At 43.1% G+C, this 24,094-nt stretch overlaps 1 protein-coding gene across 1 annotated transcript in view; it reads left to right on the top strand.

The window, feature by feature from the left end:
• Positions 1–24,094, top strand: part of DHX57 (DExH-box helicase 57) — a 208,133-nt gene that overhangs the window by 166,204 nt on the left and 17,835 nt on the right. Inside the window, exons 19-20 of the mRNA XM_040350769.1 lie at positions 3,977–4,060; positions 15,651–15,788. Coding sequence (XP_040206703.1) covers positions 3,977–4,060; positions 15,651–15,788 — 222 coding nt within the window. The remainder of the gene's footprint in view (positions 1–3,976; positions 4,061–15,650; positions 15,789–24,094) is intronic.

The following is a 24,094-nucleotide window of genomic DNA, read 5'->3' on the forward strand; positions in this document are numbered from 1 at the left end:
ACCTTAATGAACCTAAATTATATAGTATCTCTGGAGATTTGATTCTGTGGGCATTTGCTAATGAATTGCAGCGCCTGTTTCGTACCACCCTGCTGGGGAAAAAGGAAATGCTTTATCCAGATTGATCGCCTATGGCCCAGAGGGATGGTACTCAAACCCCGCTGTGAGGATCAGGGACAGCCTGTGTAGAGAATGAAATCGTGATGCTGTACATCCATACATGTGATTCCTTCTCTTCCGTGATCATAGGAGCTAGGATAAGCTTTACTCATTCGCCAGCACTTCTGCAGCAGCGGACACATATACTATCTACACTGCTCCTCACTATATGAGCCTGAGCTCGTAGGAGCTTTCTCACTGGGGAGACTCACCAGTCCAGGCTGCAGGGCCATCAGGGGGACACGACTTTGCCTAGGGGGATCACCATCCTGAACTTGTAGAGTACCAGGCCAGCATTAGTACCATATACCAGGTACCCTGGGTAACACTGCCTGCAGGGTCCATGCTAACCGACACCCTTACAGGCGGTTTCCCACAGAAGTGACTAAGTGAGTTTGAACAGCATGTACTGACAGTTTTTAATGATGTGGGTTTATTGCCACTTTAAATGGTTCATTCAGCAGTACCCTATGGAGGAGAAGTTCTCTAAAAAGAGGAATTCTTAGCAGTATTCCAGCTATGTCCAACCTGAACAAGACCCTGGGGGGTACTAATGAATGAGTTTTCAGTCTTTAGGGATGCTACAGATAAGAGGTTGGAAGCCTTTTTTGAAGCGTCTCTCTCTTTCTTAGGTGCAGGTCTGCAGACAGCAGTACCTGAGGTGGAGTATGCCAAGCTCTCAAAGTGTGGGAAAAACATATGCTCTGGCTCAGGGAATCTAATCCTGGGCATCCTGTCACTAGATAATACCTGAAGGCTTCCCTGAGAGCCTCAAGCTTCTTGAGAGGCCTTGGAACATTCAATTAGGCAACCCTCTAGACGGGGCTTTATGTCTGCCCATTTGAGGAGAGTCCTATAGCTCAAATGCTGGTCTACTGAAATTCGCTGATGTCCCTGGAGAAGGAAGCAAAATCAATGACTTGAAGCTGGGCCCTTTGACTGCTAAAAAGCAGTCCTTTTGTCAGCCACGGGGGTCCAAGCTGAAACATACCGCCCAGTTCCACAAGTCCTTTTTCCAATGAAGGGGCACTCTCGCTCTTGCGGGTGGGGGGTGCTTATCAGCCTTCATGGCACACAACTGGGTCCATAATGTGGTGTCAAGCTGGAACTATGAATCTTTACCCCTCATGAAGAGCGAGTTTCTATGCAGCACTGGAAAGATTATGTCTCGGGATGTAATTGCACCCACACTGGAAGAGGAGAAGTTTCACAGCTATATTCCAACCAGTTTTTGATTCCAAACCCAAACAAAGACCTATTCTGGATCTCAAGGATACCAACAAATTCCTGCAAGTGTAGATTTTTTTTTAGGATAGAATCAACCCAGTCGGTAATTGCTGTATTTCAGCCGAGGGACATCCCAATCTATCAGCCTCACCATCAGTTTTCTGTAAAGGATCGCCACTACTAGTTTGTAATGTTGCTGTTCTGCCTGTCCAATGCTCCCAGAGTGTTTACAAGGTGTTAGTTCTGATTATGGGGTTGTTGAGGACAATTCCTGCCTTTCTGTTAAAGAGGCCTATTGTGTCTCATTATTAGGTAAAGGCTATTGTACAAGGATCATACAGATTGTTACACCTGTCCAGTCTCTGGTGTCCCCATGGGAGCTTAATTTGGTTTGGTCTGTTTTAAATCATGCTTTGTTCGAACCCATTCAGGCACTTTGGCACTTTTTGATGACCATTACTTTGGCTCATAGGATCTTGGAGATGGCTGCACTCTCTTCTAAGGAAGCTTTTCTGGTCCTTCACTAAGATAAAGTAGTGTTGAGGTCTTGGCCTTCTTTTTTTGTTACCGTCTTTTGTTCCTAATCCCAAACACCCTACTAGGGATAAGCTCCGGCGTGTTCGCACAGTCCACGTGCAGAGTCTGCCATTAAGTCTGCACGGCTCTGCGCTAACCACAGGCAGCGAGACATTGTCCCAATGCTCGCCTGCAGAGATCCGGACAATGACACGCCGGAGCTCATCCCTACACCCTACTTGTGGTTCACTTTGTGCAGGCATATCTGTCTATGGCTTTGTTTCAGCAATCTGATTCTCTGTCTGTTCTGCCTAAAGGACCTAGTAGGGGACAGGGTGCTTCCCAATCAACTCTATTTCCATGGATTCATCAACTCTTTTCTCAAACCTTTGGCATTAAAAACATTTCCCATTTTCCAGTTAAGACCCCTCCTGCAAGGAGTGTCAGTGCTTCCTGTGTGATTCAGCATCAGGCTTCAGCATGGTTTCCATGGCTGCCATCCGGTTTTCTGTTTACAAATGTACTTATTTACATTTACCAGGTAGATGAAACCACCTTTGAAACCGCCAGTTTTGGGTGGAAGGTCCTGCAGGCAGCTCTGTAGTAAGATTTTCCGCTGTTCTGCTTTTAGGTTTTGGGCTTGTTGCTGCTGTTGCTCTGTTTGCCAGCCACTCTTGTTTACTGCTTTGGGACATCCCAAGTGTCATGAATAAGAACAAATCCTGTGATGTACAATTCAAGATTTAGAATTTCTAGTTTACCTGTAAAATCCTTTTCTTAGAGTACATCACAGGACATCTCTATCTTTGTATGGTTTTCGCTATACTTGCTATAAACTGAGGCTATGGTATTCTGGGAGGGTTTATGTCTAGGCAGGGAAGCCTGCCTATATTTTGGGCAGTATCCATTCACATGTAGGTGACCGCATAATCTGAGTAGTCATGAATAGGAAAAAACTGTGTGCCATGTGATTTACAAGTAATTTTACAAGTAAACCAAAAATACTATTTTTGCTGAATCTGTAAGCCCATGTGAAAGAGGCCTAATAAAATGATACAATGCATAAATGTCTCTGTCAAAGATTTAACAAAGATTTAATCCTGATCTAAGAGTAACTCCACTTTTGTGGGGGGGGGGGGGGGGGGCGGAACATTAATTGAAGTGTATTTTTTCCCAAAAAATTGCATTTGTAAGACACTGGGCAAATGCAGTGTGACATAAAATATTGCAGCAATTGCCATTTTATTCCCTAGATTCTATGCTAAAATATATATAATGTTTGGGGGTTCCAAGTAATATTTCTAGCAAAAAAAATATTGATTTTAACTTGAGAAACAAGTGTCAGAAATAGATGTGGATTTTAAGTGGTTAAACTTCCTGCATTTAAACACAAAAGTTTGCTCTAAGAAGGAAGTTAATTACAATGTTTCATGTTGTTACAAACCTGGCAGACTGCCTGATTTTTTTCTTTACACACACACACACACACACACACACAAGTTTATCCCTTTGATCTAAGAAGGAAGCATTAGTTACAATGGGCCAGATTCACAAAGCAGATACGACGGCGTATCTCCTGATACGCCGTCGTATCTGTTCTTCTATCTATGCGACTGATTCATAGAATCAGTTACGCATAGATAGCTATAAGATCCGACAGGTGTAATAGTTTTACCGCCGCAAATTTCCAGGTAAGTGCTTTGTGGATCGAGCACTTAGACAGAAAATTTTCGGCGGTGTAACGTAAATCGGTTACGTTACGCTGCGCCAGCTGTACGTGAATCTGGCCCATTGTTTCCTGTTAAGAACTTGGCAGACTGCCGGGATATTTTTTTTTTGACAGCTGAGTGAGCAGATAGTCTATCCACTTGTTATATGAAAGAATCGCAAACTCTGCATTGGAGATCGTCAGGGGGGTTGAATCGAGATCACAATTTTTTCAGATTTAATTGTGCAGCTCTAATAGATATAGATATGCTAATTTTCCCCACAAAAGTGAAGTTATCCTCTAAATATAAGTATTGGAAGCATTTATGTACACTCATTAATGAAAATATGGTTTCCATATATGTAGGGCTGGAGTAATGTCATGAAGGAACACCCACGTGCCGGTTTCCAGTATTGCCGTGAAAATTTTCTGTCATCGAGGGTGATGCAGGTAGGTTGTTGCTGCTATTAATAGTGTGTGTGTGTGTGTGTGTGTGTGTGTGTATAGAGATATATCTCTATATACACACACACACATTTGTATGCCTGTGCTACAAATCCTGAATTTTAAACAATATATAAATTCACAAGTTCACAAAGAATCATTTTGTGTGTTGGCATATTATTAATAATCATTTAAATGCTTTATTTATTGAAAAAGGCCTGCAGCACTTTCAATAATTTTTGGTGTAATTGATTTACACTTTAACTCTACTGATATCAGCTACCAGTTCACAGTTCCTTGAGGGCTTAGGAAAGTGATTTGGAGCGCTGCAATACCTTGTGTTTTTAACGTATATTTATTTACTTAATTAATAATTTTACTGGTTGAACTAGATGGACTAGTACCTTTTTTCAGTGTAACTATGTAATAGTTTATCCCACAAAGGGTCGCCAAAGTGTATTGGGGAGAAAGTTAACTGTATTTTATTGTACACATAGATATTTGTACAGTAACGGTAATTTTTCCTGTGTGGTAGGGTAGATTAGACACTTTATTTACACTCAATATGCAGCGCTATATTTTGAAAATCTCCCAAATTTCATACATCAAACCCTAAATAAATAAAATTAACCAATATTCTTTCATATATACAATATGTGCTCAATATCAAGTGCCCATTGCTCTATATTTATATTGTGTGACCTCTACTTGTGCATTAACTCATTAAATACTTCTACAATACACAAATTCATAAACCATGTAATATTCGATAGTGTCCAGTGCATATTCATAAGATTATTAAAGTCTTTACCAAGTAACTATTGACCTGTTTGTTTAACTTCTATAGTTGGAAATATACTGGAGAGTTTAAGGTGGTTGTAAAGGCAGAAGGTTTTTTATCTTAATGTATTCTATGCATTAAGATAAAAAGCCTTCTGTGTGCTGTAGCCCAGCTCCCCAATGCTTAACTGAGCCCCATCTCCATCCAGCGATGTCCACTAATGCCTCGGCCTCCTGGGACTCTCCCTCCTGATTGGCTAAGACACAGCAGCAGCACCATTGGCTCCCGCTGCTGTCAATCAAAATCAGCCAATCAGGAGAGAGGGGGGAGGGGGCTGAACAGCAGCTCCATGTCTGAATGGATACACAGAGCTGCAGCTCGGCTCGGGTGCCCCCATAGCAAGCTGCTTGCTGTGGGGGTACTCAACAGGAGGGAGGGGCCAGGAGCTGCAGCTAGGGACCTGAGAAGAGAAGGACCCAAAACACATGGCCATGGCAACAAATGTGTTTTGGGTCCTCCTCAAAAAGAAGCACATTAATTTTAATTCCATAGAAAATATGTGGAGGGAGCTGAAGGTTCGAGTTACCAAACGTCAGGCACAAAACCTTAATGACTTGGAAAGAATCTGCAAAGAGTAGTACGACAAAATCCCTCCTGAGATGTGTGCAAACCTGGTGGCCAACTTCTAAAACATCTGACTTTGTGATTGCCAACAAGGGTTTTGCCACGAAGTACCAAGTCATGTTTTGTGAAGGGGTCAAATACTTATTTCGCTCATTAAGATGCAAATCAATTTATAACTTTTTTGAAATGCGTTTTTCTGCATATTTTTTTTGTTGTTGTTCTGTCTCTCGCTGTTAAAATAAACCTACCATTAAAATGATAGACTGATCATTTCTTTGTCAGTGAGCAATAGTTTGCACAATATAGCGCTGTTACTGCAGCAGCTGAGATCTATTGGAAAGGCGCTGGTAGAATATAATATTTAGATTAGACACAGTAATGGTCCTTTTAACAAAGGTTGAGATAACCTCTACATGGGAATACTTTGTTTTCGATCATTTGGCTCATTCACAGAAATGTATGTGTGAAGAAGCAGTTGTCTAGCACTGTAAAGTAAGAGGCAGAGCAAACCTATGTAATGAACAAATATGGATCCCCCCTTTTACATATACACTACCTTTTTAAAAGTATTTACCCACCCATATGGAAAAGCTGTATTTATGGCAGCCACTGGGGTCTCGCCATAGGAAATAACAGGGCTGCAGTATGCATACACACTAAAAAATTTGCATGAAAGTATGTTTTTTTTGTACGAAAGGTGTAAGACTCTGAGCTGAGCTGCGTAGTGAATATCATTGGGTGAAGACTGACGTATTTAAGTATTTATCTGGAGGGAGGGAGGCAGTCTAGAAGTTAAATTACTGGCTTGAAGAAGGTATATAATTATGCAAGCATTTTTACTTCGAAAAGCGATTTAAATTAATAAAAACACCAAGATCTGCAAGAAACAAAATTAAATCCACTGTGATTCATTGTCTTATGACACTAAAACATAACATTTCTTTATCGTACATCACGGGACACAGAGCAGCCATAGTAATTACTATGTGGGTTATAGGCCACCTTCAGGTGATGGACACTGGTGCAATCAAAGACAGGAAGTCCCTCCCTATATAACCCCTCCCATCCAGGGAGTACCTCAGTTTTTTTCACCAGTGTCTAAGGTGTTGGTTACGGTTGAAGATGTGTTAAGAAGAGCTCTGCTGGAAGGATCCTTACAGGATCACAGGCTATGCCATACTATCGGATCAATTCAAAGTGCTATATAAAAAGCCAAAGTGAATTGTTCCCGAGCCTCGTGGGAGAAGACCGAGGTTTTAGCCTGTAAAGCTCCTCTTTGAGGGCTGGACCCTGGGATCTGACACCTTGGTTACAGTTATCATACCAAAAGGATGTTCTAGCAGGTTGCTATACAGGTCCAAGGGAAAGGAACCCCTTTTACAAGGGACCCAGTCCTTGAAGGTCTGCCATGACATGCTCACCAATATGAGTGAAGATTGGGTCTGTCTGTGTTCCAGCAGTATCCTGCGGAGGGGAATGGTAAGTGAGAAGATCCTAAAGATACACTTATGGACTTCTCTATTGAGTATACTGTGCTTACCTGTTGTCTCCAAAGAACATGTTAAGTTTACACTACCATGCTTCTCCTCCTGCTCAGTGTCAGTGTCTCTGCCCATAAACTTGCTCTGCAGCCACCAGAGAGGGTTTGGGGGTCTCCTGCCTGCAGGCATTGGGTCCCTCTGGAGAGCAACCCCCAACCCGATTTGTGGGGGCACGCTTAGTGCGCGTGAAATTGGCTCCTTTTGTAGGACAGGAGGGGGAGATGATCCTAAGACGTCTGGGGCCTGACTTGAACGGCAAACGTGCACGAGGAACGCCGTGCATGGTACACAGTGCAGGTCTCTCTCCCTCTCTCTCTTCTATAGAGTTGTTTTCCCAACAAACGGTTGGCTGGTGGAAAGAGGACACAGAGCACATGTGAGGGCACGTAAGAGCAGTGGACACAGGCATTCTTAATAGCATATCTACTCGGCATCAGGTTGGGCAATCATTAGCGGCATAATACGCATTGCTGAACTAGTGCTCAGCAGTGGATGCATGGCGTTAGTACCTCTGCTTTGTGCTTAGGACTATGTCTTCCCGGAATGCAAGAAGGAATTCAACAGTGAATAGTGCAAGGGTGCTACGTTCAGGCTCTGAGGATCCTGGTCACGCTTCCACAGTGCCATCTTCCCCGAGAGACCTGAGGCGACAAGCCAGACTGAGCCATTTAGACCTTCAGCTGTTGCAGCTGCTTCCAACATTTCAGCCTCTGCGTACGTCACTAAGGACGGTTTGGCTTCAGCGTTAGCTGGATTGGAAGGGAGAATAGCAGAAATCGCATCTTTTCACATATGCTTGCATCTTCCTCCCAGGATGGGAGGAAACGCGGCAGTTCCCCCTCTCCTGCCCCTGTCCTTCCAGCATTGGAACAGGAGTGGGCAGGAGATGTTGAATTACCTTTAGGGGATCAGGGACAAGGACATACGGATGTCTCTTCCTCTTAGGATCCAGTTTCAGAAGAGCCTTTTTTAGCCTCACAATCCCAAGGACTGTTGGTTCAGTCCCTTACGGAGTTGGTCCGTTCTGGGTATAAGTTGCCCCCAGCAGAGAAAGCTGAAGCCTCCTTTTCCTTTTGGGTTCCCTAAAAACCTCCACAGGATCCTCATGTTCATGTTGCTTACAAACTGGCTAAAACGCACGACTGCTGAAACGCACAGTTGCTGGAGCACATAGTCGCTAAAACGCACAACTGCTGAATCGCACAGTTGCTGGAGTACACAATTGCTGAAACGTGCGGTTGCTGAAGATAACTGTTTTTATCAGTTCACATGTTTGCAATGGGTGTACAAAATGCATGTTTGTGTTTAACAACAAACAGAACGTGATCGAATAAGGTGACAGGATCACTTAAGGATACATGGTCACATAAAGATGCATGTTTGTTTGTATAGATATACATGGGTTTACATAATCGCATAAAAGATGCTTGATCACATAAAAATGCTTAGTCGCATAAAGATGCTTGATCACATAAAGATACTGATCGCATAAAGCTGCATGATCACCTAAAAATAGGTTTATTTAAATATATATGATTCCTCATAATCGCATAGGAATATATGACTGCATAGATACGCGTTGCATAATGTTGCATAACACGTTTCATGAACACATGCTTGCTTGCAAGATGCTTCTTCCTTCGCACTTGTGCTACATGAATACGTGTGTACAGCGCACACCTTTCATATTTTGCCTAAAAACATGTTTTTGTGAGCTCATGCTTCCATGAATGCACACTTCCACAGAGGCATATTGCTTTAACACATGCTGCATATAAAACTGTATGCATATGTACTTGTTTTTTTTTAGAACAATTTACCCATGTTTGCATAGGACTACAAGAAGTACCTGAGGGCAGAAGCCTACAAGACAGAGTCCCAAGGCCTCCTTATGAAAGGACGCCCCAGCTCGATCGAGGTGGGGGGGGGGGGAACTTCTGTGGTTTTCAGGGGCTTGACAAGAAGAGATCTTAGATGGGTCATCTCTGTGGTAACCCTAGGCTACAAACTAGAGTTTCAGAAATTTCCTCCGGTTCACTTTCCAAGTTCAATCGTCCCCAAAGACCCATTCGTCCGCTAGACCGATTGATGTCACAGGGTGTAATCCTAGAGACCCCCTCACAAGAGCAGGGTATGTGGTTTTATTCAAATCTCTTTACGGTACCGAAACCTGAATGGAGATGTCAAACCCATTCTAGATCTCAAAGATCTAAATCAGTTCCTTAACATTCGCTCTCTTCGCATGGAATCAATCCAGTTAGTTGTATCCACCCTGCGGGGAGGAAAATTTCTAGCGTCAATAGGCATCAAAGATGCGTATCTGCATGTGCCAATTTTTCCCTGTTCACCATAAGTTGTGCGATTCGCAGTGGAACAGCACCTCTTCCAGTTGTGACCTTCCCTTCGGGTTAGCCACCGTGCCCCGGGTGTTTACGGAGTTCTGAGCCCCCTTCTAGCAAGACTAAGGGCCCAGGGTATAGCAGTAATGGCATACCTAGGCGACTTGCTGCTGATCAGTCAGTAGCCTGGCTAGACCAAACTGTGTTCAGCATGGTCAAGTATTTGGAACACCTGGGTTGGGTTCTCAACCTAGAAAAATTATCCTTATGTCCAGTAAGAAGCCTAGAGTATGTGGCCTGAAAAAGAGTCCCTCGGACAGTAGTCAGCGCTATAAGAGAGCTGGCCCATGTGGTTAAGGCAAGGAAGAATCCTTCCATTCGCCTTGGCATAGAATTGCTAGGGAAGATGGTGGCTTTTTTCAAAGCAGTTCCCTATGCTCAGCAAGGCTGTTGTAAACAGTATTCTGTCTATTTGGAACAAGAAAATCCAAGCCTTACATTATCCAAGGTATCTGGCGTACCTTTGGGGCCAGAGTCTCAGTGGTTGGAAACCAAAAGATTTGCAGAAGGAAAGATCCTTCATACCGGTTACCTGAAAGGTAGTGACAACGGAGGCCAACATCTTGGGCTGAGGAGCAGTCCTAGAAGAGACCACTGCCCAGAGAAAGATCCGAGAAAACCTTGTCCATCAACATCCTAGAGATTCGGGTGGCACGTGTGGCTCTAATTGCATGAACATTCAGATTGCAGGATTGTCCTGTCAGAATACAATTCCGACAATACCACAGCAGTGGCTTTCATCAATCGCCTAGGGCGGTGATGGCGACCGTTGACACCCCAGATGTTTTGAAACTACATTTCCCATGATGCTCATGCACTCTGCAGTGTAGTTGAGCATCATGGGAACTGTAGTTCCAAAACATCTGGGGTGCCAAGGTTCGCCATCACTGACCTAGGGGGTACCAGAAGTCACGCAGCCAGAGGGAGGTGAACCATGTTTTGGCTTGGGCAGAGAAGCATGTATCTTGCCTATCTGCAGTCTTCATTCCGGGAAAATGGAGAATTGGCAGGCGGATTTCTTGAGCCGCCAACAATTGTTCCCAGGAGAATATTCTCTACAGCCTGACATTTTTCTGGCCATATGCCAGAAATGGGGTATTTTGGTCATAGATCTATTGGCGTCCAGTTTAACACAAAGTTGGACAACTTTTGTGTTGAGGGCAAGGGATCCACTCGCATACAGGAGATGCGTTCGTATGCCCGCGGGTCCAGTGCCGCTTTTACCGCAGCTATAGAAGCAGGATCAAAAGGGGACGAAAGCCGGTAATCCTAGTAGCTCCGGCATGACCCAGACTATCCCAGTATGCAGAGATCGTGAGGGTGGCAGTAGGGGATCCATGGACTCTTTCTTTTTGTCCAGACCTACTTTCGCAGGGGCTGCTATTCCATCCTGCCTTGCAAACGCTGAATTTAGCGGTTTGGTTGTTAAGCCCACATTCTGAAAGAATCGGGGGCTTTCAGGGTCAGTAAAAGAAAAAGATGGGAATGGTGCGCTTATTTTTTAATAATGTGCTACAAAGTAATATACTCAAAGAAAAAATATGATGAGCATCCAAACATCCAAATAAATTAATGTGAATTCAGCTAGCTATCCCTGAGGAAGTCACGTGACAAGTGACGTAACGTCTCGGGTGGAGCCTTGTGACGTCAGTTCCGGTGTTTTAACAGAAGTACGGTGAGGAGGCATGTGTGTCACTACTCCCATTGTTTTTTACTGCGGTTTTTATCCTTGCTTGATGTAAGCAGTTTTTTTACTAAATAAATTTAGGGCCAGATTCTCGTAGGAGCGCTTAACTTTGTGCGGGCGTAATATATCTGATTTACGTTACGCCTCCGTAACTTTGACGGGCAAGTGCAGTATTCTCAAAGCACTTGCTCAGTAAGTTGCGGCGGCGTATCGTAAATCGGCCAGCGTAAGCCCGCCTAATTCAAATGTGGGACAGGGGGGCGTGTTTTATGTTAATGTTCTGTGACCCCGACGTGATTGACGTTTTTCACAAACGCGCATGCGCAAGGACGTATTGGTTCTGACGTGAACGTAAATTACGTCCAGCCCCATTCACAGACGAGTTCCGCAAACGACGCAAAATTTTCAAATTTCGTCGCGGGAACGACGGCCATACTTAACATTGGTACGCTGCACTTACGCCACCATATAGCAGGGGTAACTTTACGCCGGGAAAAGCCTAACGTAAACGGTGTAACTGTACTGCGTCGGTAAGAGACTTACGCCTGTCGGATCTAAGGGAAATCTAACTGATTCTAAGGCCTCGTACACACGGATGGACTGTCCGCTGAAAACGGTCCGCCGTACCGTTTTCAGCGGACATGTCCGCTGCCGGATTTCTGTCTGATGGTTGTACACACCATCAGACAGAAATTCGCGCGGACACGATACGCGTGACGTGGCCGCGCCGCAAAGATGACGCTGCGACGTGCGCGGCACTGGAAGGTCACTTCGACGCATGCGAGGGCTTTCGGCCGATCGGACATGTCCGGTGAGTCTGTACAGACGACCGAACATGTCCGACGGACAGGCTTCCAGCGGACATGTTTCTTAGCATGCTAAGAAACATTTGTCCGCTGGAAACTGTCCGATCCGCCGGAAAATTGTCTGGTCGAACGTACAGACGACCAAACATGTCCGCTGAAACTGGTCTGCGGACCAGTTTCAGCGGACATGTTCAGTCGTGTGTACGGGGCCTAGGAATCAGGCGCATAGATACGACGGAGCAACTCAGAGATGCAACGGCGTATCTGGAGATACGCCGTCGTATCTCTTTTGAGAATCTGGCCCTTACTTTTCATTTGGCAATATTGCACTATGGCTGTTCTTTGTTTCCTTTAAGTGCCATTTATACAAGAAGTGCCATTCCTTTGAGCGAGCTGTTTCCTCTATATGTGGAATTACCCAAGATGTTTTGATGCCAAGTTTTGGACGTAGTTCTTCGTCTTCGCCTGGAACCTGGATGCCTTTACAGATCCATCAGCATGTTTTCTTATCTGACTATCTGATGAGCCTTGTTTGACCCTTGGATCATTGTTGGAGGTGAGCGGCCAATTCATAAATTTAACAGTCAATGTTTGGATAGATGGTTTATCTGTTTTTTTCTTCTATCAAGTTATCTCTATGAGATTGTTGCCTTTTATATGAACTAACTCCTACCATTGAGCTTTAGTTGGACTTTATTCACATTTATTTATTTATTTGTATGTTTGGATACTCATCATATTTTTTCTTTGAGTATATTACTTTATAGCACATTATTGAATAAGTGCACCTTTCCCATCTTTTTCTTTTACATTTATTACGCAGTGTCTTTTGAGTATACTACTAAGTAGTTGCAGTTAATTTACAGTCACTATACATGTACTATATATATTATTTTTTTCTGAGTTTATTTTCACTAAATCCACTGAAGGTTGATGGTTTATAGTTACTTAAAAATTAGAAAACATAGTAGCACACAGGTTTTTCCCTAACACATTTCAGGGTCAGGAGTAACTACCCTGATTTAATGCAGGAAAACCGGCCTCCAGGACCATTTACTATAGGGTCTGGAGTGCCTACGTTCCTGGTGGAAACAAAGTATGGCATGCTCGGAAGTATGTCATAGGTAGAGTTCTTGCCTTCCTACAATCAGGAATGGAAATTAAGCTAGCCTTGAGTTCTATCAAGGGTTTGATCTTGGCCTTGTCAGTGTTTTTTTTCCATAGGCTGCTTACGTGTATAAAATCTACCAGTTAGGTCACCCTTGTGCCCGTGGGATTTTGATCTAGTTTTGTCAGCATTTCAAAGACAACCCTTGGAACCGATGCACCTTTCTTTTTCCTTCTGACAAGGAAATTGGTGATCTTGATTGTGGTAACCACCGCAAGAGTTTTACAGCTTTCTTTTGTAAAGAGCCATCCTTAGTTATTCATAACAATAAGGTGGTGTTGAGTCCTCACCCATCCTTTTTTGCCTAAGGTATCTAATTTCATCTGAATGAAGATGTTTCCCTACCTTCCTTTTTTTCTAGAACCTTGTTCTGCGGAAGGAAGGTTATTACATTCTCTCCTTGTAGTGGGAGCAGTTGAGGTCCATCTGAAGGGTTCAGATACAGAAAACTGACGCTCTGTTGGGCTGCCAGAAAGCCCTAGGAAAGGGCAGGCACGTTGAAATCAACTATTTCAAAATGGATTTGTCAGGTTGTTGTTCAGGCTTATGGTTGAAAAGAAGGGTTCCGCTTTTTTAAGTAAATAGAGTGCACTCTACCAGGGTAGTAAGTGCTTCAGGGGCGGTGCATCACCAAGCCTCTAAGACTCTGATTTGCAAGGCTGCTACTTGGTCATCAGTGCATACATTCACTAGATTCTATCAGGTGGATGTAAGATGGCGAAGAGATGCTACCTTTGGGCGCAGTGTACTGCAGGCAGCAGTATAGGTCCTTGCGTCTGATGGTGGCCTGGTTTTATTTGGGTCTCCCTCCCCTCAGAAGGCATTGCTTTAGGACATCCCACATAGTAATTACTATGGCTGCTCTGTGTCCCGTGATGTACGATAAAGAAAATAGGATTTTTATAACAGCTTACCTGTAAAATCCTTTTCTTGGAAGTACATCACGGGACACAGAGGTCCCTCCCCTCTTGTTGGGATACTTATTGCTTGGCTACAAAAACTGAGGTACTGAGGTACTCTCTTTATGGGAAGGGTTATATAGGGAGGAACTTCCTGTCTTTGATTGCACCAGTGTCCATCACCTGAAGGTGGCCTATAACCCACATAGTAATTACTATGTCTGCTCTGTGCCCCGTGATGATTTTACGGGGAAGCGGTTATAAAAATCCTATTATTCCATGTAACTTGAGCAAATTTTATGGACACTGAGCGACATTTTATTAAGCAAACTATTAACATAATTAGATGCAAATTGGCTGCCTCTCATTCAGAAAAGTCTCTGTGACAGGTTTAGATTGTATTGGCAATCCCAGCACCTATAATACTGGGCAACCAGCTGCAATCGATTTTTTAATTCATGAGACAGATTTGTCACTGAAAATGTTGATAAATCTGTTGCACTGTCCACTGCTCCTGGTTATCATTGCCTTGCTTGTTGACAGAATTGATAAATGTCTCCCAATGTATTATTACAAACTACTGTATACTGTACATAGAAACACTTGACTAAATTACTTATATTAAGCAGATTCCTTGATAACAATTTGACATACCCTTAAAGCAGACTTTCTGTAAGTTTTTTAACTTTCCATCTATTAAATCTTCTGCCCTTTTTGTTTTAACTTTGGATAGTAAAACATTAAAGCGGGAGTTCACCCATTTCTGTTTTTTTTCCTCTTTTCCCCATAGCTGGATGCTCGTTTTGTCTAGGGGAATCGGCTATTTGTTTTAAAATATGAGCAGTACTTACCCGTTTTCGAGATGCATCCTCTCCGTCGCTTCCGGGTATGGGTCTTCGGGAGCGGGCGTTCCTTCTTGATTGACAGTCTTCCGAGAGGCTTCCGACGGTCGCATCCATCGCGTCACTAGTAGCCGAAAGAAGCTCTATACTGCACCTGCACACCGACGTCCGGCTTCTTTCGGAAAATCGTGACGAGATGGATGCGACCGTCGGAAGCCTCTCGGAAGACTGTCAATCAAGAAGGAACGCCCAGTCCCGCAGCCCATACCCGGAAGCGACGGAGAAGATGCATCTCGTAAACGGTAAGTACGGATCATATTTTAAAACAAATAGCCGATTCCCCTAGACAAAACGAGCATTAATCTAAGGGGAAAATGTGTTCTCCATGGGTGAACCTCCGCTTTAATTTTTTCTGCCAGTAAATACCTTATATAGCCCACTTCCTGTTTCTTATCTGGTTATTAGCCTAGGCTTATGACATAATGCACAGCTCTCTCTCTGTGCCGTGAGAGTTTTCCAGGCAAAGAGGGGAAGTGAGTCGTAAGAGGGCCAATGAGAGCTGAAGGGCTGCAGAGCTGGAGGTGTGCCTCTGTGTAAATCCAGGAAGTGTACAGGCAGCAGATTCAGCTGCCCGCAGTTAAAATGGTTGCAGCCAGACTTAGCTGAGGGAGATTTCTGCAGCATATTTTGCAAGTACAGAATCACAATATATATAAAATAATATGCAAAGTGGTTGCAGGGAAGCTTCAGGACGGCAAGTATGTTTTTATTACAAATTATGTGTGCAGTCTGCAGTTCCTCTTTAAATAATGCATACAATATCTATTTTGGAATTTTTACATGCTTTAGGAAATAGCTAGTCTGAAGAGACAGTTCACAGAGCTGCTGTCAGATATTGGCTTTGTGCGGGAAGGTCTTCGAGCTAGAGACATTGAGAAGAGGTGGGCCCAGAAAGGAGATGGAGTCATAGAAGCTACCGGGCAAGAGGTAAGTAAAAACCTTAGATCTGTCACTTGAAGTTAATTGCATTTTTTAGATTTATAACATCTGTAAATGTTTTTGTTTGTGAATCACTTTTTAGTTAAAAATCTCTCTAGAAACTCCTTCATATTTCTAGGATAAAATGATAGAAAAGGGCTCCTGCTACTCGACCCAAAAAAAGTAATAGGTGTGTTGGGCATGGTCCACAAGCCTCACAAACCTGCATATATTAATTATCACCCCAAGCTATATTTCAAAACAAGCCTACATGTAAAACAAGTAAATCGGCTTAATAAAAGCATGAATACAGAATTGGTAGATTATTGACCTTTTCTTTTAAATAAAACTGCTTTAGCAACCAATATTTTAATAATGTCCAATATAGAACAACTATGGCAGTTTTAAACTAAATCTTTTTTCTTATCCATTGAGGGACACTGAAATTCAAATACTGATGCGATGCCCTATTATATCTAGAGAATTGTCATATATTGCTTCGAGCGGCACTTGATATTATTAATCAATTTGGGCTTTTTTCTGGAGTGTGCATAAATAGGGAGAAATCGCTGCTCTTTCCTCTTGCATCGGTTGCCCTTTCTGTTGTCCCTTTAGCCCCTGTTCGGACAGCCTCTAAATTTAAATATCTGGGGGTGGAGGTGCAGCGTGACCTTAATGCCTATGTTTGGGACAACCTTCTTCCCCTTTTGCAACACATGCAGATCAAGTGTACTGTTTGGACCTCTTCGCTCTTTAGCACTATTGGCTGCGTTAATCTCCTTGATGATTTTCCTACCTAAATTTCTCAACTTTTCCCGACAGACATGCATATTCTACGATCCTTCTTTCATTGTATAGAATGTATTATCTCTGTGTTTTTCTGGGCTGGGGATGCCTAGACTCTCACAATCAAATCTGTATTTACCAATTAATCATGGAGGTTTGGCATTGCCTAATTTTTTACTGTACTACTGGGTGGCTGTTTTAGCTACAGTACGTTGGTGGATGGTGGTTCAGCCTAGTGATAACGCGGTGGCGGTGATCCTGAAGCAGCTGTACTGGGTTCCTACGCTGAACTCGGTAACCATGTATCCAGCTATTACAACCCAAATGAGCTTTGGCTGTAATTCTCCTTTAAGGATTCTACTGACAGGAAGCTCAGATTCTGCCTGACTTTGCCTGTGACCTTAATCTTCCAAACCATGGCAGAATACCACCTTGAAGGAATGGGGTACTTCCAATGTCAGGAGAAGTAGTTTGGCTCCTGTGATGGATGGCACCATAAGGCTTGGTCTCACATCCACTGATTTCTGTAGGGGCATTCCAGACTCCTATTCCTTGCTCCATGGATGTCAATGCTTTGCTGGATCTGTGGTATCAGGAGCCTTCCTAAAACCATGCCTTGTGATCAGGTTTAGGCAGGATGGTGCCTTAACAGGATATTTCGGGTTGCCTCAGAGGCTCCTTTTGCATACCAAAGAGCATGTTTTTAGCATCATCTTCAGCTCTGCCTGGTTATTTCTATCTTTTCTACCTTTGCTGAAATGCTTCCCTTGCACCCTACTCCCTCAGTCATGATGTCCCTTAATGGTAACAAATTTCTGAGTTCTCTTGTAAACATAAAAGTCTCTACCCACCCTTACAAGCTATTGTGTTTCTACCTGATTCAGGGTTATCCCTGGCAAACATCGCTTGTTGAGGTTAGTCCTGTTTCCTTCAATTTTAAAATACAAAGTGCAGCGCTACAAATATGAACGGTCTAGGACAGAAGTCCTGACTCGTAAGTGGTGGAATGAAAATAATATATATATTATATGTAAAGTCCTTTGACAAGAACTCTAATCTCAAATATAGTCCCTTATGACAAGGGCTCCAAAAGTGATTGCACCTCTATTAAAAAGTGAACAAACAAAAAAAAATTGTGAATATTCAATTTTCACAACATGAGGTGTTATAACATAGAGTCCACACGTGTTCCCAATGAGTGAGTAGAATCACCGAACAGGTGTGAAAGTGAGGTGGAATAGTTCTTAGATATACTTCCAATGCAAAAGACAAACAATTCAACCGAAGTATCAGGAATAACACTGGCTTGTCTGAAGCAATCCTCAAAGAACAAGGTAAGTAAAATAGATACTCTTACCAGCTTCGATGGACTCAAATACTAATACTAGCAGTGAGTCAGTTAGGCGTGATGGTCACTCCAGACCCTGGGCTCTTTAATGGTCAATCAGCAGGGATGGTCGCTCCAATGGGAAAGATGGAACCAATCCGGACCTGAGACCTTGCTTCTGGAACAGGAACCCAAAAATACGAGGCCAGCAATGGAAAGGCCAAGCTCGTGAGACAATGTAGTCCAAGGAAAATGAAAAAGAAAAAAAGAAAGATGCTCCCGATGGTGCAGGTCAAAAAAACCTTTGAAGGCTTTTTATTAGGTAAAATTCACGTGATACAATTAAAAAGCAGTATGGGGTACCAGATGTACTACCCGACGCGTTTCGGCTTACCAGCCATCAACAGGGGTATATACCCCTGTTGATGTACCAGATGTACTACCCGACGTGTTTCGGCTTACCAGCCATCAACAGGGGTATATACTGGACAGGACCAGCAACATGGACAGGGTTTCCCTTTACCTTTTACATATTCTTGGCTATACGCGTCTTGTTGGATCGTTGTTTGGATCTGTAGTATACACTACATTATATCCTTTTATCCTTTAACACACAATGCAGTGCTAAGCACACAAGCGGTTTTGAAGGCATAGGGTAATTTTACACATCCAGTGTTCTTTTTTCCAGCTATAATGTTATTATATGTTCCTCTATTTAAATTTGGCAGTCTTTTTTCCACCTCACTACCAAAAGTTTGTCTCTGGCTAGTGACCTAAACTCATAATTGAGCACTTCCGGTTGCCATTTTCTGCCAGGGATGCAAGCTGATAGTTTTCTATCTTACCTGTTGCCTGATATCCCTGAGACACATCAACAGTGAAGCCTCGTACACACAATCGGATGTCTGATGGAATCTAATCGGATGGATTTTTTTATCGGATATGCGATGAAGCTGACTTTCATCAGTCTTGCCTACACAGCATCAGTCAAAAATCCGACCGTGCCAAAACGAGGTGATGTAAAACACTACGACGTGCTGAGAAAAATTCAAGTTCAATGCTTCCGAGCATGCGTGGATTTTTGACCAATGGACTTCCACACAGACGATGTTCTATTTTTTTTTCACCGATGGAAAATAAACCGATGGGGCCCACACACGATCGGTTTGTCCGTTTGAAAACGGTCCATCGGTCTGTTTTCATCGGACAAACCGATCGCGTGTACAGGGCTTTACTCTGTTAACACCTGGGTTATCGTGATTTCTTCATACCGGACACGTCATCCCACCAGCTTATTACTTTTAAAGGTCATATTGTTCCTTTTATCAGTACTCCCCTTATGTGTTTATTTTCTCCTCCTAATGCAGTCTGTAGGGTCCCTGGCATTTGCCTGCTTCTCTCATCAAACAATTCATTTATAAGACTCCTCCACAGAAATCCACCCAGGGATCTTTCAGCATCTCAAATTCACTGATATTTGACAGTTAAGCACATTCCAACTTCCATGTTGGATATCCCTCTTTCCTGGGGTCATACAAATCTCTCTCCTCCACACTCTGCAATGTATCATGTGAATTGGTTCTTATGTTGTGTGATAAGGACCCCATTCCAGAACTTGTTCCCGTACCTCATCCTGCAGTTTCTTTTGTTTTTGGAATCTACACACACCCAGCCATTGATACCCTACAGGTCTTCGTTAAGGCCTGTATATCCTCTTCCTATCACCTTGACCTTTGCACTCTCTTTTGCAAGAGGTTGCTCTTCCTCATCGCCTGTCCCTATGACTTTCTGTATTCCTCTGGGATTTATGTCATGCAGAGCCCTCCCCTTGTGTTCACGGAGGTTACTACCTTAAAGGTCTTCTTTGTTGCCCTGGCAGCCGTAGTTCTGCCTTGGTTTCCCCTGCTTCTTCTTGGGAACAGATGACAGATGCTGTTAAAAAAAAAAAAACGACCCTGAAATCGTTGATCAAATTGGGTTCTGCCCTCAGGGAAGACCCTTATTTCCTACCTGAGCTCATAATATCAATGATTGCAGGGTTGTTGGGCTTTTTTACAGCATCTCTTTTTTTTTTCACAAGTTGCATGGTCATCACCTGTCTCTCTGTTCATATTTTCAAAGTAATTTTTTGACAGAGGTGCTTCTGCTGTCAACTGTCTGGTCAGTTGTGTTGATTGTTCTTATTTTTTTCCTGTGGGTACGTTGATGTTGTTTAATACAAAAAAGTGTAGCGCTTCCCCATTTTTTCCAATATGTGTGAACAGTGGTGGAAACGTCCTAATTATAAGTAACTCCTTTACTAATGCGTGAATAATGGTGGAAACCTCATGTACAGAATATATACCACTTTTTTAATCAGCTAAAGGTTTATTGAAATGTCACAAATTTGTACAAACAGACATTAAGAGTAGATATAGTTCACATCAGATATCAATTCAGCATACCGGTATTGTAATTCACGTCACACAAATGCATTAAGCGCCATTGAGAGCCGTATCTAGAGCCGTGTACAACCGGGACAAAACAGGTAGACAAGCATTAAACATTTGGAAAGCAAGGGCATAGAAATTTCAGCCATAGCATTACCAGCTAAATTAAACATATCCATTTTTGTGATCTCATTGTTCACAACAATAACTTTTCCATTACTAAATCAGCTGGGGCCAAACCAGGAGAAGACAGCCAGCTACCCCATACCCTCTCAAATTTGGAATAGCTGCCACTATGCTGATTTATCAGCTTTTCTAACCTCAACATTGTGCCCATCTGTGCATGCCACATTTGAGGCGAAGGAGGAGTAACGGAAGTCCAATTAAGTAAAATGAGCCTGCAAGCCTGAAACAATGCTCTGGATGCAGCCTCTTTAACATACCTACCTGGTTACTAGTATAAGGGGGAGGGGGAATTGGGACTTTAAATGAGGTCATGACTGGGTAGAGTCAAGTGCCTCCATCCCTTTAGTTTTTTTAATGCAATTGCTACCAATGTGGCAGGACGTCACGAATGATGCAAATAAAAGAATGGGTGGGACTTTAAATGAAGCTCAAGATGACAAAGACAAGTAAATGTTGGGTTGGTACATATTTATTGATATAGCGTACAGAACATGGATGCAGGCATTAATGATATGTACAAAAACGCACCTATCAAGAGGCGCCATTATTTGAGTATGCAAAAACCGGTACAAAACATGCTTAACAGCGATAATCATGGTAAAACAGGGGGAAATCCACCATATTGATAAAGGATAATATAGTTAAAATGGTAACATCTGCACATACAACAGTCTAAAATTCCTATAGGGTACAGATAGCTAGAGCACGTATCTCAGATGGATGTGTATCACATACACAGTGTCATGGTAGCTCGACACGTTTCGCGGCATTTAAGCCGCTCATCAGGAGCATGTTGTGTGCGTGTCTTTTCTTATGTAATCTTTAAACTGAAATTCTGCTCTTCTTCAGAAAAGGAAACAGTAGGAATGCGAACCGCTCCTGATTTCTTTTTATGAAGAGGCAAGTAAAACCTTGGACAGAGGCGTGGCAGTGGACATGGTATACTTGGATTTTGTAAAAGCGTTCGGTACAGTTCCACACACACGGCTCATGTGCAAGTTTAAGTCTATTAGTGCCTGTCTGAGTTGTTTTATCGCTCTGTCACCAAGCGTGGCTTCTTGGGCTCCTTCTCCTTGCCAAATGACTCTGGGTTTAGTTAAGGTATATGTCCTGATCAGCAGTGCAGTAATTAGTAAACCAACCCCAAGAAGAAACAGCCCCACCAGGGCACCGGCCGTCCCTCTCCAGAACGCTCTGGACATCCTACTTTATTGACTGAACAACGGCACATTCAAACAGAGCGATAAAACAACTCAGACAGGCACTAATAGACTTAAACTTGCACTTGAGCCGTGTGTGGGGAACTGTATCGAACGCTTTTGCAAAATCCAAGTATACCACGTCCACTGCCACGCTTCTGTCCAAGGTTTTACTCGCCTCTTCATAAAAAGAAATCAGGAGCGGTTCGCATTCCTACTGTTTCCTTTTCTGAAGAAGAGCAGAATTTCACGGCTCTGGCTGAGTTTAAAGATTACATAAGAAAAGACACGCACACAACATGCTCCTGATGAGCGGCTTAAATGCCGCGAAACGTGTCGAGCTACTATGACACTGTGTATGTGATACACATCCATCTGAGATACGTGCTCTAGCTATCTGTACCCTTTACCATGATTATCGCTGTTAAGCATGTTTTGTACCGGTTTTTGCATACTCAAATAATGGCGCCTCTTGATAGGTGCGTTTTTGTACATGTCATTAATGCCTGCATCCATGTTCTGTACGCTATATCAATGAATATGTACCAACCCACCATTTACTTGTCTTTGTCATCTTGAGCTTCATTTAAAGTCCCACCCATTCTTTTATTTGCATCATTCGTGACGTACTGCCACATTGGTAGCAATTGCATTAAAAAAAAAAAATACCTATCTGGTATTATATCATCAAGCTACTCTAGTATACAGTGTTTAGGATCCATGTCTATAAAGGTCTGAAATGCAGAGTTCACCGTAGTAACAGCAGCATTCCAGTAGTGATGAAGCTTTGGGCACCTCCACAACAACTGTATTGAGTCCCCTACATCCCTGTTACATCTAGCACATATAGAACAAAGCCTGAGTGGGGTACGGTGGACTCTCAACAGACTGTATAATTGTGACAGCCTCTGTGAGACATTAAGAGAGCAACGCACTGCCTCCAGAGCCTCCTTCCATTGGTCTCCAGGAATATCGCCTATGTCCCTCTCCCACCTTTCACACACAGCTAAGCATTCACCACGTGTTTCAATTGTAAATAATAAAATAACATATTAGAGGGAATACCATATCTAGACTGCAATTGCGCAAAGGAGATTAAATGACCATGATATGTTTGATATACTTAGCCCCATACCCTCGCCACCTAGCTGCATGCTGTAACTTGGCCAATTCGGGGTATCCCAAATAGGACTGTACCCTGTGTAACCTGTAAACATTTGTAGTTGTTTAGCTTTCTCCCACATTTTGTGTATAAGCCTGTAAGTCATATACAGTCGGGTCCATAAATATTGGGACATCGACACAATTCAAATCTTTTTGGCTCTATACACCACCACAATGGATTTGAAATGAAATAAACAAAATGTGCTTTAACTGCAAACTTTCAGCTTTATTTGATGGTATTTACATCCAAATCAGGTGAACGGTGTAGGAATTACAACAGTTTGTATATGTGCCTCCCACTTTTTAAGGGACCAAAAGTAATGGGACAATTGGCTGCTCAGCTGTTCCATGGCCAGGTGTGTGTTATTCCCTCATTATCCCATTTACAAGGAGCAGATAAAAGGTCAAGAGTTATTTTCAAGTGTACTATTTGCAATTGGAATCTGTTGCTGTCAACTCTCAATATGAGATCCAAAGAGCTGTCACTATCAGTGAAGCAAGCAATCATTAGCCTGAAAAACAAGCCTCCCACCAAGTGTTGAAGTTGAAACTCAATATGATAGAGCCAAGGGTCCTCGCTAGGCCTCCCATCAAGTCAGGGGTGTCAAACTCCATTTCATCATGGTCCGCATCAGCATTATTATTGCCCTCAAAAGGGCCGGTTGTATCTGTAAGATTAGATGTCCAGCGCATCCCCTCCCCATATATTAGATGTCAAGAGCCACCCCACCATCAGAAGTTGAGTCCCCCACTCTCCCTTACATCACAGTGCACCCCCCTTTCCTTATGCTGCTGCTGGGAAGAAGCTGGATGCATTGCTTGAAAGCAGAAAGTAAGGGTCTGGAGGAGGACTGGAGCTTTCCTGCAGCTGCAGGAGAGGTGCGAGGGCCACATAAAATGGCCTGTGGGGACGGTTCCGCCTGCGGGCCTTGTGCTTGACACCTGTGCATCAAGTGATGAAGTTGAGTGTAATGGAGCCAAGGGTTTGGGAGAGCCAGACCATCCTTTGGCTTCTGCAGTCTTCCTAGTTTAATTCTAGCTTTACCTCCTCTCCACAACAGGGACCATAAAATAGCATTGACCACACTGAATTTTTTTGCGGATTGTAAAGAAGGTGGGACATCAAAATTATTCTGATCAGATTGGCCCCCCCCCCCGTTCCTAAATTTTGGTAGCAAGGGGAAGATAAAAGGATATAGATTAAAGCAGCAGTAGTCTATGAGC

Source organism: Rana temporaria, chromosome 4, assembly GCF_905171775.1.
Source record: "Rana temporaria chromosome 4, aRanTem1.1, whole genome shotgun sequence".
Classification (NCBI taxonomy): domain Eukaryota; kingdom Metazoa; phylum Chordata; class Amphibia; order Anura; family Ranidae; genus Rana; species Rana temporaria.